The sequence below is a fragment of the Trichomycterus rosablanca genome, chromosome 26 (assembly GCF_030014385.1).
Source record: "Trichomycterus rosablanca isolate fTriRos1 chromosome 26, fTriRos1.hap1, whole genome shotgun sequence".
Classification (NCBI taxonomy): Eukaryota; Metazoa; Chordata; class Actinopteri; order Siluriformes; family Trichomycteridae; genus Trichomycterus; species Trichomycterus rosablanca.
In genome coordinates, this window is record NC_086013.1 from 4,608,925 (window position 1) to 4,624,758 (window position 15,834).

At 44.0% G+C, this 15,834-nt stretch overlaps 1 protein-coding gene across 4 annotated transcripts in view; it reads left to right on the forward strand.

Moving 5' to 3' along the window:
* The window catches only part of abr (ABR activator of RhoGEF and GTPase), a 117,245-nt gene that overhangs the window by 38,548 nt on the left and 62,863 nt on the right, over positions 1 to 15,834 (forward strand). For 3 of the 4 annotated variants that reach the window (XM_062988581.1, XM_062988582.1, XM_062988584.1), the window contains exons 2-4: positions 2,802 to 2,977; positions 11,179 to 11,277; positions 14,096 to 14,281. In XM_062988581.1, the coding sequence (XP_062844651.1) occupies positions 2,802 to 2,977; positions 11,179 to 11,277; positions 14,096 to 14,281 (461 nt within the window). Of the gene's footprint in view, positions 1 to 300; positions 320 to 2,801; positions 2,978 to 11,178; positions 11,278 to 14,095; positions 14,282 to 15,834 lie in introns of those variants that run through there. The other variant, XM_062988583.1, reaches the window with a different exon arrangement.

Here is a 15,834-nt window from a genome sequence, read left to right on the forward strand (position 1 = left end):
TTCCCATTCATCCCAAAATCTCAATTTGTTCAGCTACAAAGGCGTTCATATACTTTCGGCTGTACAGTATACCTTTCTCACATGGTATTTGGAATACAGAACATGCTGTGCTTCCTCGTGTAACTGGTCCATGCTCACTTTGAATAGGATTTACATATATATGTGTGTGTGTGTGTGTGTGTGTGTGTGTGTGTGTATATGTGTGTGTACCTGATGATCCTGAGGCTTTCTCATGTTCAAGAGGAAACTGTGTGTAGTAAATGTATGGCTTTCTTTTTTGAGGCTGCGTGCGCCCTTCGCACCTTATTCTCGCAAAATGGTAAGATATATTATGCACTATACTTACACTGTACATTCCTGGGAGTGTTGGGACATGGCAGGTTTACTACTGTATTACATTACCTTTGCTTTAAAAACGTTCTGGAATGGTTTGGGAGTTGAGGATACTAATTGTTGCACCTGTGAAAGTGATTTTCTTGCTTGATGTAACACTATTCTCTAATATGGACTGCAGGCAGGTCAGTGTAGCACCTGCTCTTATTTACTACGAAGCCACAGTGTTGTAAAACATACAGAATGTGGCTTAAAACTTGAGACTTTGCTGAACAAGACCTCTACTTACAACATATTGTTATTATTTTTATGCCGGATGCTCTTCCTGATACAACCCTGCCTATTTTTCCAGGCTTGGGACCAGCACTTAGAGAGCACTGACAAGTCTAGGTTGTTAAATAATGTCATGGACTGTAGATCAGCCATATCATTAAAACCACCTCCTTGTTTCTACACTCACTGTCCATTTTATCAGCTCCACTTACCATATATAAGCACTTTGTAGTTCTACAATTACTGACTAGTCCATTTGTTTCTCTGCATGCTTTGTTAGCCCCCTTTCATGCTGTTCTTCGATGGTCAGGACTCTCCCAGGACCACGACAGACACAGTCAGTAATTGTAGAACTACAAAGTGCTTCTATATGGTAAGTGGAGCCGATAAAATGGACAGTGAGTGTAGAAACAAGGAGGTGGTTTTAATGTTATGGCTGATCTGTGTATTTGAATGTGCGTATTTGATGGCGGGATCATGTTTTTTGTTTTTTTGTAATACTTCTCATTATTTGCATAACTGCACGGCTTCATTCAGTTCTTCCTCTTCATTCATTTTCTACTTCTGATGAACAAAATGTTTTGGATTCGTCACGAGAGACAGAAACACATGATAAGTAGACTAGGAACATCCTAATAACCATCTGGAATACTACAGTATATCAACCACCCTGCGACACCTTAGCAGCTACCTGGGGTACCACAGCAACCACTTAAAAACATACTAAGTACTTGAGATACCTAAGCAAGTACTTGCAGGTACCTAAGATACCATAGCAAAAAACTAGCGACACCTGCATCCAGCTAGCAACACACTACCAAGCCCCTGAGATACTCTAAGATACCATAGTAAGCAACTAGTAACACCTGTAGTTGTGACACTTTAGCAATGACCTAGGATACCATGGCAAGCAACACCTTATCAATCACTTGGAATACCTCAGCAACAAGCCAGCATTTCAGTAACCGCCTGGGATACCGTGTTTACTAATTATCAACACCATTGTAATCACCTAAGATAATATAGCAGCAACTGGCAACAACCTAGCAATCACCTTAGGTAACATATCAGTCAAGTAGCAACAATCTAGCAATCACCTTAGGTAACATAGCAGCAACTAGAAACAACCTAGCAATCACCTTAAGTAACAAATCAGGCAAGTAGCAACAACCTAGCAATCACCTTAGGTAACATATCAGCCAAGTAGCAACAACCTAGAAATCACCTTAGGTAACATAGCAGCTACTAGCAACAACCTAGCAGTCACCTTAGGTAACATATCAGCCACTAACAACAACCTTGCAATCACCTTAGGTAACATAGCAGCAACTAGAAACAACCTAGCAATCACCTTAAGTAACAAATCAGGCAAGTAGCAACAACCTAGCAATCACCTTAGGTAACATATCAGCCAAGTAGCAACAACCTAGAAATCACCTTAGGTAACATAGCAGCTACTAGCAACAACCTAGCAGTCACCTTAGGTAACATATCAGCCACTAACAACAACCTTGCTATCACCTTAGGTAACATAGCAGCAACTAACAACAACCTAGCAGTCACCTTAGGTAACATATCAGCCACTAACAACAACCTAGCAATCACCTTAGGTAACATATCAGCAACAACAACCTAGCAATCACCTTAAGTAACAAATCAGGCAAGTAGCAACAACCTAGCAATCACCTTAGGTAACATATCAGCCAAGTAGCAACAACCTAGAAATCACCTTAGGTAACATAGCAGCTACTAGCAACAACCTAGCAGTCACCTTAGGTAACATATCAGCCACTAACAACAACCTAGCAATCACCTTAAGTAACAAATCAGGCAAGTAGCAACAACCTAGCAATCACCTTAGGTAACATATCAGCCAAGTAGCAACAACCTAGAAATCACCTTAGGTAACATATCAGCCACTAACAACAACCTTGCTATCACCTTAGGTAACATAGCAGCAACTAACAACAACCTAGCAATCACATTAGGTAACATAGCAGACAACCAACACCGTAAGCAACCACCTGAACTACATAGCAACCAGCTAGCAACACAGAGCCCTGATCTAAGCAGCTCCAAATGAATGACCAATCCTTTTGGTTTTGGAACATACCAGGATGCCCAAACAGCTTACTCTTTCACCTGCCAATTCTGCCCATGGCTAAACATTTGCCCTTCTCTCTTTCGGCCTACAGACTTCAACTATAACACTGACGGCTATGAGGGGGATGGAGCGGAAGACAGGAAGTCTCAGGACGGCTCGGAGACCATGCCCTTCATCGACGAGTCTCCCACCATGTCCCCTCAGCTGTGCGTTCGTCCCGATGGAGACGCCGTGTCCCCTACACCACCCGACAACCTGCTGAGCGGGGTAAGTGTTGTTTAGTGATGACGTTTTACAATAAACCTCCTGTCTGGGTTTTTTATGTAGAACCTCGACTCTTACACTGAACACTCACTGTCCATGTTATCAGCTCCACTTACCATATAGAAGCACTTTGTAGTTCTACAATTACTGACTGTAGTCCATCTGTTTCTCTACATGCTTTGTTAGCCCTTTTTCTTGCTGTTCTTCAATGGTAAGGACCCCCACAGGACCACCACAGAGCAGGTATTATTTAGGTGGTGGATCATTCTCAGCACTGCAGTGACACTGACATGGTGGTGGTGTGTTAGTGTGTGTTGTGCTGGTATGAGTGGATCAGACACAGCAGCGCTGCTGAGAATAGTCCACCAACCAAAAAATATCCAGACTAAAGCGTCCCATGGGCAGCATCCTGTGACCACTGGTGAAGGTCTAGAAGATGACCAACTCAAACAGCAACAATAGATGAGCGATCGTCTCTGACTTTACATCTACAAGGTGGACCAACTAGGTAGGAGTGTCCAATAGAGTGGACAGTGAGTGGACACGGTGTTTAAAAACTCCAGCAGCGCTGCTGTGTCTGATCCACTCATACCAGCACAACACACACTAACACACCACCACCATGTCAGTGTCACTGCAGTGCTGAGAATAATCCACCACCTAAATAATACCTGCTCAGTAGTGGTCCTGTGGGGGTCCTGACAAATAAATAACAGGGTGAAAGCAGGCTAAAAAGGCATGAAGAGAAACAGATGGACTACAGTCAGTAATTGTAGAACTACAAAGTGCTCCTATATGGCAATTGGAGCTGATAAAATGGACAGTGTGTGTAGAAACACTTTTCCTCCCAAATATGTGATTTTAAATGGCAATGTTTGGTATTAGAAAATAGCCAAATAGCCAACCATGACTGTTCTATTTATTTAGCATTAATTCTGTGGAATATTTACTTGTTTCAAAACGTACCAGGGAATAAAAGAAGCTTGTTCATCTATTAAAATTGAGTCACTGGTCATAATTAAGCAGTATATTAAATTATATTTACATAATATTATATATATATTTATGGTTCTACTTCTTAGCATGCTAACGGTGTTTAGCTTAGCATGATTTGTGCTAAAAGTACCTTAGACGCTTCAGCGTTTACTGTGCTATTGCCGCCACCTAGTGCTAAAGATGTAGAACTGCATATCTAAGTCTAAATAACGTTCCCAACAGTTATTTATTTTTATTATTATTATTATTTTCTCATAAAACCAGTCAGTCTTTGGTTTTTATGACTGAATAATCCGCATTTGGGTAAAAAACAACATACCTGTAGTTTTAGGTTATTTTCTGTTCCAGCATGATGGTACCTCAGGTCCCTAAAGACAAAGTTCTGACCCTTTGGGATGAATTGGAATGTCCATTGTGAGCCAGACCCTCTCATCCAACACTATTGCCTGACCTTGGAAAAAGTTTTTTTTTTTTTTTTTGAAAGAGTGGGCACAAATTCTGACAGACACAACAGAAGCTTATTATTAATGGTTGTGGTTTTAAAATGGATGTTCACAAAGGGGTGTCCACATTCTTTTGGCCTCACATGTTAGCATGTTAGCTCATGTGGCTTTGCCATGTTGATTGACTTGACTCGTGGAAAAACCATCCACCAAGCTTCAGCAATGTCTAAAAACGGAATTAGCGAGGTGCTACTTTCGGTTTCGTTTACCTTTGTTTCTCCTTTTCTGTCAGATCACAGTGAATCACTTGTTGAACGTTGGAGAAACATGAACTTCTCCAAACGTCGGGGTCTTTATAATTAGGAAAAGTTCTCTCACGCATATGGATTAGGATTAACCAGGTACCGGTTGCCTCACCTGTAGTGGTATAGTGTACGATGAGTCACGCACTGCTCTCCGTTATTCATCATCGACCAGCCAATAGTAATGAGGAATCCTTTCGGCCTTTCCATTTTAGATATAGCCGATCAGGCGCCCGCCTGGCTGAGAACTCGAGAGCCCAAATATTGGCTCTTAAAACCACCTTCTTGTTTCTGCACTCACTGTCCATTTTATCAGCTCCACTTACCATATAGGAGCACTTTGTAGTTCTACAATTACTGACTGTAGTCCATCTGTTTCTCTGTATGCTTTGTTAGCCCCCTTTCATGCTGTTCTTCAATGGTCAGGACCCCCACAGGACCACTACAGAGCAGTTATTATTTGGGTGGTGGATCATTCTCAGCACTGCAGTGACACTGACATGGTGGTGGTGTGTTAGTGTGTGTTGTGCTGGTATGAGTGGATCAGACACAGCAGCGCTGCTGAAGGTTTTAAAAAAATTTTTTTTTAAATAATTTTTCCCCTTTTTCTCCCCCTTTAGCGCATCCAGTTGTTCAGTTTGCATCGTGCTTCCTCTCTGTCTATGCCGAACCCTGCCCTGACCGAAGAGATCGAAGCTAACCCACATCCCCTCTAAAACATGGGCAGAAGCCGGATGCATTTTTTCCACCCACACATTGACGAGTGTGGCGCCACCTAGCGTTGCATGCGGAGAGACACACCCTAAGGGCACTCTTCCTCATCTCTTGTGCAGGCGCCTCTAATCAGCCGGCAGAGCTCGTAATCGCATTCTGACAGAGAGAGACCCACATCCGGTTCTTTGTCCCGCCCCCCAACTGAGCAACCAGCCAATCGTTGCTCATACAGCCACTCGGCCTCGAACCGGTGAGGCAGATCTGGATTCGATACGATGTACTCAGAATCCAGCTCTGGTTGCAGCGCTTGTTTTTACCGCTGCGCCACCTGAGCGGCCCTGCTGGAGTTTTTTAACAACTCAGTGTCACTGCTGGACTCAGAATAGTCCACCAACCAAAAACATCCAGCCAACAGCGCCCCGTGGGCAGCTTCCTGTGACCACTGATGAAGGTCTAGAAGATGAGTGACTCAAACAGCAGCAATAGACGAGCGATCGTCTCTGACTTTACATCTACAAGGTGGACCAACTAGGTAGGAGTGTCTAATAGAGTGGACAGTGAGTGGACACGGTGTTTAAAAAACTCATACCAGCACAACACACACTAACACACCAGCACCATGTCAGTGTCACTGCAGTGCTGAGAATGATCCACCACCTAAATAATACCTGCTCTGTGGTGGTCCTGTGGGGGTCCTGACCAGTGAAGAACAGGGTGAAAGCAGGTAAAAAAAAGCATGTAGAAAAACAGATGGACTACAGTCAGTAATTGTAGAACTACAAAGTGCTTCTATATGGTAAGTGGAGCTGATAAAATGAACAGTGGTTTTAATGTTATGGCTGATCGGTGTATTCACACAACAGGCTGCTTTTCTACAGCAACTTTCACACCTTCAGCACGAGAAAGTAAAGCAAAAGTAAATAAGAGAGAGAGAGAGAGAGAGAGAAAGAGGAAGACCAGGTCGGGGGAGGAGACACGGGCAGGCGTGCCAGACAAGCGCTCTCATGTCCGTGTGCGGTTAAGAGGTCCGTCCACAGATTGTGAGAACCGAGAGGAAGAAAGCAGGCGCCTCTGTGCATATGCACTAGCACTTTCGGAAACACACTTCACAACCGGTGGGCAAACGGAACTTCTGATGGGACACGGGAAGACCCATGGTGCCCGGCGGGCATGCGCTTGGCTGAGGAACTAACAGAAGAACAAAGCTGAGAAAGAGAACACAAAGGCCGGATGATGGAGGAAGGCGAGGAGGAGGTGCTGGGTTTTCTGGACAGAGTTCTAGAAGACGAAGATGGGTTCGAGTATGAGGTGGACGCAGACCCGGACCCGGAGTCGCCGCGCACTCCGGGATCCTTCAAGGTGGGAGAGAGGGGCATGAAGAATGAATGAATGAAGGCTTTCTCTGGTGTCGAGAGCTTTACAAGCAGGGGTTGTTCTCACGCCTCTAGAACAGCTAAAAATAGAGAAGTGGAAAGTCGGTCTGTGTTGTATATTGTGACATCACTGTGGGTTTGATTTGTGAGAGTGTGTGTGTATACAGGTTTGTTTGTGTATGTTATACTTGCTTCTCCAGAAGTGAAGAACCTTGACCATCTACTTTCCAGTTTAAGCAGGACTGTGCACCCCTGTGCCCAAAGATACACTGCCTGGCCAAAAAAAAAGGTCACACACTGTAATATTTGGTTGGACCGCCTTTAGCTTTGATTACGGCACGCATTCGCTGTGGCATCGTTTCCACGAGCTTCTGCAATGTCACAATTTGGACCACTGCGCAAAGTCTTCTCCAGCACATCCCAAACATTCTCGATGGGGTTCAGGTCTGGACTCTCTCAGGTGGTGGCCGATCCATGTGTGAAAATAATGTCTCATGCTCCCTGGACCACTCTTTCACAATTTGAGCCCCATGAATCCTGGCATTGTCATCTTGGAACATGCCCGTGCCATCATGATGGAATAACCTGGTCGTTCAGTGTATTCAGGTAGTCAGCTGACCTCATTCTTTGGGCACATGACGTTGCTGAACCTAGACCTGACCGACGGCAGCGACCCCAGATCATAGCACCGCCCCCACAGGCTTGTACGGTAGGCGCTAGGCATGATGGGTGCATCACTTCAGCCGCCTCTCTTCTTACCCTGATGCGCCCATCGCTCTGGAACGGGGTAAATCTGGACTCATCAGACCACATGACCTTCTTCCATTGCTCCAGAGTCCAATCTTTATGCTCCCTAGCAAATTAAAGCCGTTTTTGCCGGTTAGCCTCACTGACGAGTGGTTTTCTTAAGGCTACACAGCTGTTTAGTCCCAATCCCTTGAGTTCCCTTGTGGAAATGCTCTTACTTTCACTATTAAACATATCCCTGAGTTCTACTGTAGTTTTTCTACCATTTGATTATTCAAGACTTTTTTCCGACCACATTCCTTCTTTGAAGATGATGTTTCCCCACCATCCTTCCACTTTTTAATAATGCGTTGGACAGTTCTTAACCCCATTTTAGTAGTTTCAGCAATCTCCTTAGATGTTTTCTCTGCTTGATGCATGCCAAAAATTTGACCTTTCTGAAACAGATTAACATCTTTTCCACGACCACAGGATGTGTCTTTTCACATTAGAAGTTACCCACTGCATCAGTTAGGGTTAAATAACTTGTTGCCAGCTTTTTTGGCCAGGCAGTGTAGTTCCATAAAGGAATGATTTGGCTGGGTTTAGTATGAAGGAGCTCCAGTAACCAGGACCAAGACATGACCTCAACCTCAGTGAACACTTTGGGGGTGGATTGGAATGGCGCTTCTCATCCAGTATCACCGCTTGTCCTTCAATATCTTGGAAAAGCCTTCCCAGAAGAGTGGCGGCTGGTATAGCTGCAAAGAAGTCAACGTATATTAATGCCCGTGGTTTTGGAATGGGATGTCCGACAAACTCATGGTCTGGTGTCAACAAACTTTTGACCATATAGTATAAAATGCACCCACATTCAGCTCCAGAATTATTGCCACCCTTGGTAAGGGGCATTATAGCTGAAGGGACGGGCAGAGTGACTCTATATTAATGCCCACGGTTTTGGAATTGGAACTCCACCAAGCTCATGGTCAGGTGTCCATGTCATCAGGTCCTATGATGGTCTACTTCCATTCTTGTTTGGGCTACTACGGTACTGACTAAATGTGCATAGCAAAAGATGCAGGTATACATTAAGTGGCTTGGCATCCGGTTGCTTCTTTTTACCCGCCAGAGGCGGAGTCTCACTGGACCTTGGAGCAATTTAGTAAGGTCAACTGGTCCATCGAATCCCGTTTTCTCCAAGATCATGTTGACGGCGGGTACTGCCGGGTGGTTCACCTCGCGTATCTTGTGGAGTCAGGGCCTCCTTGTTGTGTGGGAGGGGTTGTTCTTAATGTTTTGGTTCATCGATGTATATACAAATGAAAAAGTGACATACTAGGAGGGACTGCAAAACCCTTGGTATAGTGGACTACTTGTGTCCATTACTTTTGTTCCTTCAACATGCATTTATGTTCTTACCGACTGTGAGGGCACTTGTGCTATCTTATCAGCGCGAGCCGTGTTGGGTGTGAAGGTGAGCTGGAGCTATTAATGATTAGCCTGGCCTAGTTCGGACACACCCACACCTGTAAACAACTGTATTATTGACTATGTAATCCAGATGTTCAGCATGTAGCAGCCGCACTGTGTACTTAAGCTTAGTGTTTTAGAGACTTATCAAGGTTGTGTGATGGCGCAGTCAGTATTGGTGTTGCTGCACACCTTTAGCACTCTGGAGACCATGGTTTGGTGTTTAGGTTCCAACCTCATGCCTGAGTGTTCTCAGAACTTGCTGTGGACACGCCTTGAATCTGATTTACCAACCTGATACAGGAGGCTCACACTCAAGGTTCCAATTCATCCCAAAGTTGTATTGTTTTATTAACTTTAAGGGTATTCTCCATACAGCTACCACAGCTTTGGAAGCATATCATTTGTCATTTCTCTGAATTAATATTTAAGAGGAGTGTCTATTTACTTTTGATACAAGCGTATAATTTAATCACGTGATGGTTATACATTAAACCATAAATTACAGTAAAACGGTCACAAACTGGTCATCAAGTGTAAGAAAAGGGAAGCTGGGAAGTTTCATTACATTACGTTTACACCATTTGGTGGACGCTTTAATCCAAAGCGACTTACATTTATTGCTGAACACTGTTCAAGCAATTGAGGGTTAAGGGCCTTGCTCAGGGGGCCCAACAATGGCAACTTGGCAACCTTCTGACTACTAGTCCAGTACCTTAACCTCTGAGCCACCATTGCCCAGTGCTTGGTGGGGCCACTCAAAATCATTCCAAAATCAAGACTTGCCCAAAAGCGGTTCCAGTGTTGTTTAGATGGTATGCTTTGGGTCATTGTTGTGCTGAAAGGTGAACGGTCACCCAGAATTAAATGTTCCTGTATTTAAGCTGCATTTATTCATCCTTCAGATCTTACTTGTCTTCCTGTCCCTGCTGCTTGACCAGTGGGATGGTATTACCCAGGTGATGCTCAGTGTCTGTGATGCTCAAAGGGTTTGAATCCTGTCAGAATCCGTATACTGTATTTGGCATCTAAATTTGGCATCCGTACCAAGGATTTCTGGGAAATACCATGCAGTAGGGTAACGGAAGCGAATGCGACTTGTATTCAGAGACGTTCAGAGCGACGTTCACAACCTGAGCGTAGCGTAGGTTTGCAGTATAGTCAGGAAATTAGAGCCTATATTTAGCAGCCGTCTCATTTAGTAGCAGTTAGTCACCGGGGTGGTACACTTCCTCTCTGTAAACACAGCCACCGCTTGTTCTTCAATATTCTCTAATCCCTGTTCCAGTTTTATGTTTTGGTTTGATCTCTGGACAGGGTGGGCGTGTTCCAGTGGGTGGATTGGCTTTTTAAAATCATTCAGCGACGTCATTGGCTGTTTTAGAGCTCGGAAAATAAATAAAATCCGAACATAAAATGTCTGTCTGGTTTTGGACCACATACACAGACCAGCCATAACATTACCAGCCACTTGCCATATAGGAGCACTTTGTAGTTCTTCAATTACTGACTGTTGTCCATCTGTTTCTCTGTATGCTTTGTTAGCCCCCTTTCACCCTGTTCTTCAATGGTCAGGACCCCCACAGGACCACCACAGAGCAGGTATTATTTGGGTGGTGGGTCATTCTCAGCACTGCACTGACACTAACACGGTGGTGGTGTGTTAGTGTGTATTGTGCTGGTATGAGTGGATCAGACACAGCAATGCTGTCACTGCTGGACTGAGAATCGTCCACCAACCAAAAATATCCAGCCAACAGCGCCTCTTGGGCGGCGTCCTGTGACCGCTGATGAAGGTCTAGAACAGGGGTCCTCAAACTTTTTAACCAAAGGGCCAGATTACTGTTCTTCTTTACTGTTCAGATTACTGGGGCCGGACCACAGGTGAAATAGTAAACACACCCACAAAAGCTATTTACTATGTATACTGGATATATTGTCTGTGCTTTGTATAATTGTAGTTCATAATGATAAGGCAGAAATGTTATTTATTTTAATAATTTCCATTATCCTTCCTCATACAGTGTTTCCTTAAAAAAATCAGTGTGAACTGTGAGCCTACTTTTGCCTGACGAGTAGTCAGTGTGTGAGTGTGTGTTGCCCTGTGGTAGCCTGGCACCCTGTCCAGTACGCATTCCTGCCTTTCAAACGTCTAATCCTTGCTCTCATGTTCTCAGGGAGACATGGAAAAGGGTCTGGAGATGAAGAAGCTGGTACTTTCTGGATTTCTGGCCAGTGAAGAGATCTACATTAACCAGCTGGAGGCTTTGTTGTTGGTACGTATTGGCATCATTTACTCTATCCAATCTATATGGCCAAAATTATGTGGACACACGTATGAAGTATATGCCTCTTTAGTGCAGAATTTAGGTTTACAGGATTAGGAGCTTGTAGACCCAAGATGACATGGTTAGAAGCTTGTAGACCTCAGGGTGAGGAGCCTATAGACCCAGGATAACAGACTTAGTTGCTTGTAGACTTCAGGATGACAGAATGAAGAGCTTGTAGACCTCAAGAGAAGGACCTTGTAGACCTCAGGATGACCGAATTAGGAGCTTGTAGACCAGCATGTAGAAATCAGGATAACAAGACAAAGAGCTTGTAGACCTTGGGTTTACATGATTAGGAGCTTGTAGACCCAAGATTACATGGTTAGAAGCTTGGAGACCTCAGGATGACCAGATTAGGATCTTGCAGAACTCAGAATGAGGAGCTTGTTAGACCTCAGGGTGAGGAGCCTATAGACCCAGGATAACAGACTTAGTTGCTTGTAACCTCAGGATGACAGAATAAAGAGCTTGTAGACCTCAAGAGAAGGACCTTGTAGACCTCAGGATACCAGGATTAGGAGCTTGTAGACCTCAGGATGACAACGTTAATAGCTTGTAGAACTCTGGTTTACAGGATTAGGAGCTTCTAGACCCCAGATGACAGAATTAGTAGCTTGTAGAACTCAGGTTTACTGGATTAGGAGCTTGTAGACGTCAGGATAACAAGATAAGGAGCTTGTAGACCTTAGGTTTATAGGATTAGAAGCTTGTAGACCTCAGGATGACAAAATTAGGAGCTTGTAGACCTCAGAATGACAAGATTAGGAGTTTGTAGACCCAAAATGACATGGTTAGAAGCTTGTAGACCTCAGGGTGAGGAGCCTATAGACCCAGGATAACAGTCTTAGTTGCTTGTAGACCACAGGATGGCAAGATTAGGAGCTTGTAGACTTCAGGAAGACAGGATTAGGAGCTTGTAGACTTGTGGTGGTCCTCTATAAAGAGCTTGTAGACCTCAAGAGAAGTACCTTGTAGACTTAAGGATTAGGAGCTTGTAGACTTTAGGATGACAGAATTAGTAGCTTGTAGACCTTAGGATGACAAGATTAGGAACTTGTAGACTTCAGAATGAGGACCTTGTAGACCTCAGAGTGGCAAGACCAGGAGTTTGTAGACCCAAGATGACAGAATTAGTAGCTTGTAGATTTCAGGATGACAAGATTAGGAGCTTGTAGACCTCAGGATGACAGAATAAAGAGCTTGTAGACCTCAAGAGAAGAACCTTGTAGATCTCAGGATGACAAGATTAGGAGCTTGTAGACTTTAGGATGACAGAATTAGTAGCTTGTAGACCTTAGGATGACAAGATTAGGAACTTGTAGACTTCAGAATGAGGACCTTGTAGACCTCAGAGTGGCAAGACCAGGAGTTTGTAGACCCAAGATGACAGAATTAGTAGCTTGTAGATTTCAGGATGACAAGATTAGGAGCTTGTAGACTTCGGGATGACAGAATTAGTTGCTTGTAGACCTCAGGATGACCGGATATGGAGCTTGTAGACCTCAGGATGACAGGATTAGTAGCCTGTAGAGCTCAGGTTTACTGGATTAGGAGCTTGTAGACCTCAGGATGACCAGATAAGAATCCTGTTGACCTCAGGATGAGGAGATTCCAGACCTCAGGATGTCATAATTAGGATCTTGAAGACTTTGGGATCGTAGGAGCATGACCCTGTGCTATTAAGGATGGCCCCATGGTTTCATAACCTTTATTTCATTGCTGCGTGTTCAGTTTGACTAATGGGTAGGCATGTTATTTTTGGACAGCCTGTTGTGGAATGATTTAAACAGGAAACACTGGGGCACAAACAGAACAGAGGTGTGGGGGGGTGCGATAATGTAATATTAATTAATAGTGACATCCTGGTACATGATTTCCAGGATATCCAGTCGTTCCTTACCAAGAAATTCCAGTCTGGAGTGCCTTTTTTGGGTACATGGTCAAAAGTATGTGGACACTTCTGCTTAGGATTGAGCTCATGGGTGTATTAGCCACATCAAGCTCCACAAAGACACAAAGGTATGATGGGTCTGATGAGTTTGAGCCTTGACCTCAGTTCCAAACCCCTCTTGAACACCTTTGGGATGAATTGCAGCTACAGTATAGTCTCAGATTTCATGCATCTTTGCATGGTCTCCACCAGTCTTCCATTGCTGTTGGGTGACTTTTTGGCCACTCCTAGGACCGAAATTCAAGCAGTTTGGCTCAGTTTGCTGGCTTGGGACCATCCAGCTTCCTCTTTAAATGGGGTTTAGGTCTAAAGATTAGACTTGTCATGACTGGGTCTTGATCTGCTAGTCCTTCTTCCACTCCTCGATGGAGCATTGCCCTGCTGGAACAATACAATAGTTCTCAGAGTTGGGCAAATTTGCTTCTCCAAGTCTCCGTCCTAGAGTTAGATGACCAGATGTTGGGCCAAGCTGACCCCACTCCACTCATTGAAGACTTCAGCTCTATCCCTAGGAGCCTGTTTACGACTGACGTCGCCATACACTTCACCCAGCTCCTGTTTGCCATTTTCAATAGCTCACTTGACGTCATCCTACGGTTGTTGAGTGACATTCGAATAACTTGAAGGTCATCTTGGTCAAAGGAGAGTCGTTTTCACCTTCTGCCAGTCTGTAGCTTTGTTTGTGATATGCACTTGATGTTATTGATCCATAAGTAAGAAACCAAGCAGGACGTTCCATGTGGTCATGGTGGTATATACTCATAAACTCACCAATCTCACCTACCAATTTTCAATTCTTCTTCCCCCCTTTAGCCCATGCGCCCATTGAAGGCCACGGCCACCACGTCCAAGCCGGTGCTGACCGTGGAGCAGATCGACAACATCTTTTTCAAGCTCCAGGACATCTACGAGATCCATAAGGAGTTCTACGACGCTCTGTTCCCACATATTCAACAGTGGGATGACAAGGTCACGGTCGGACACCTCTTCCAGAAGCTGGTGAGCTCATTTTGTAAACGTCTTATCACGATTTTTATTGCACTTTCGATGGAAGTTAGGAAGCAGGACGGGCTTTGAACTTTCCCCTCTGGTAATAAATTTGAAGGTGTACTTTGTCTGTGTTCAAATGAGTTAAAATCTCAGCAGGGGCATCGACCTAGTTGGGCGTCCACAACGTTGGACAGGTTGTTTTCCTCTGCCTTGGTACCTTTGGGACTGGACTGAACAACTGTGCGAGTGGAGGGGGGGTATCCACATGGAGCTTAGTGTGGCTCTCCGTACTCGATATATACCACTCTGTATGGAAACTCAACACTGGCAGGTGATAAGAAGCGACGCAGATGTGGGTATTCGAATGTCCTTGATCAGTTCGGGAATCGGAAACGACTAAATTGGAACATTAAAGGGGGAAATATTGTGTATATTCATATAATCTTATAGAAGTATATGGACACCTGATTATGGCCTTGTTGGACGTCCCAGTAGAAAACATGGGCATTCACTTTTTAGCAGGTGATAAGAAGCGGCGCAGATGTGGGTATTGGAAAGTCCTTGATCAGATCTGGAATTGGAAATGACTAAATTGGGAGATACAGGGGAGAAATCTTGTGTATGTTCGTATAGTCTTATAAAAGTATTTGGACGCCTGACTATGACCTTGTTGGAGATCCCATTAGAAAAACATGGGCATTCATTTTTTGAACAGGTGATAAGAAGTGGCGCAGATGTGGTTATTCGAATGTCCTTGATCAGATCGGGAATTGGAAATGACTAAATTGGGAGATAAAGGGGGAAATCTTGTGTATGTTCATATTATGTTATAAAAGTATATGGACACCTGACTCTGACCTTGTTGGACGTCCCATTAGAAAAACATGGGCATTTACATTTTAGCAGGTGATAAGAAGCGGCGCAGATGTGGGTATTCGAAAGTCCTTGATCAGATCGGGAATTGGAAATGACTGAATTGAAAAATGAAAAGGGGGAAATCTTGTGTATATTCATATAATCTTAATCTTAAAGTATATGGACGCCTGACTATGACCTTGTTGGAGATCCCATTAGAAAAACATGGGCATTCACTTTTTAACAGGTGATAAGAAGTGGCGCAGATGTGGTTATTCGAATGTCCTTGATCAGATCGGGAATTGGAAAGGACTAAATTGGGAGATTCAGGGGGGAGGATCTTGTGGATGTTCTTATGTATCTTATAAAAGTATATGGACACCTGATTATGACCTTGTTGCAGATCCCATTAGAAAAACATGGGCATTCACTTTTTACAGCTTGTACTCTAGCACACTAGCAGGTGATAAGAAGTGGCGCAGATGTGGGTTTCCTTTTTGATTTTTTTGTCAATGTCTACTGTGGGAATTTGTGCCCATTTAATCAAAACACCATTTGTGACATTGGGCATTGACTTTTTATTTTTTTGAATACCGGCCAATGGTCCAGTCCACTTGAGTGTCTTTACACCAAACCTTTTGAACATCGCAGGGGCAGGTCCATGTCTGAATGGTAAAGTGCCTTCCCTAAACTGTTGCCACAAAGTT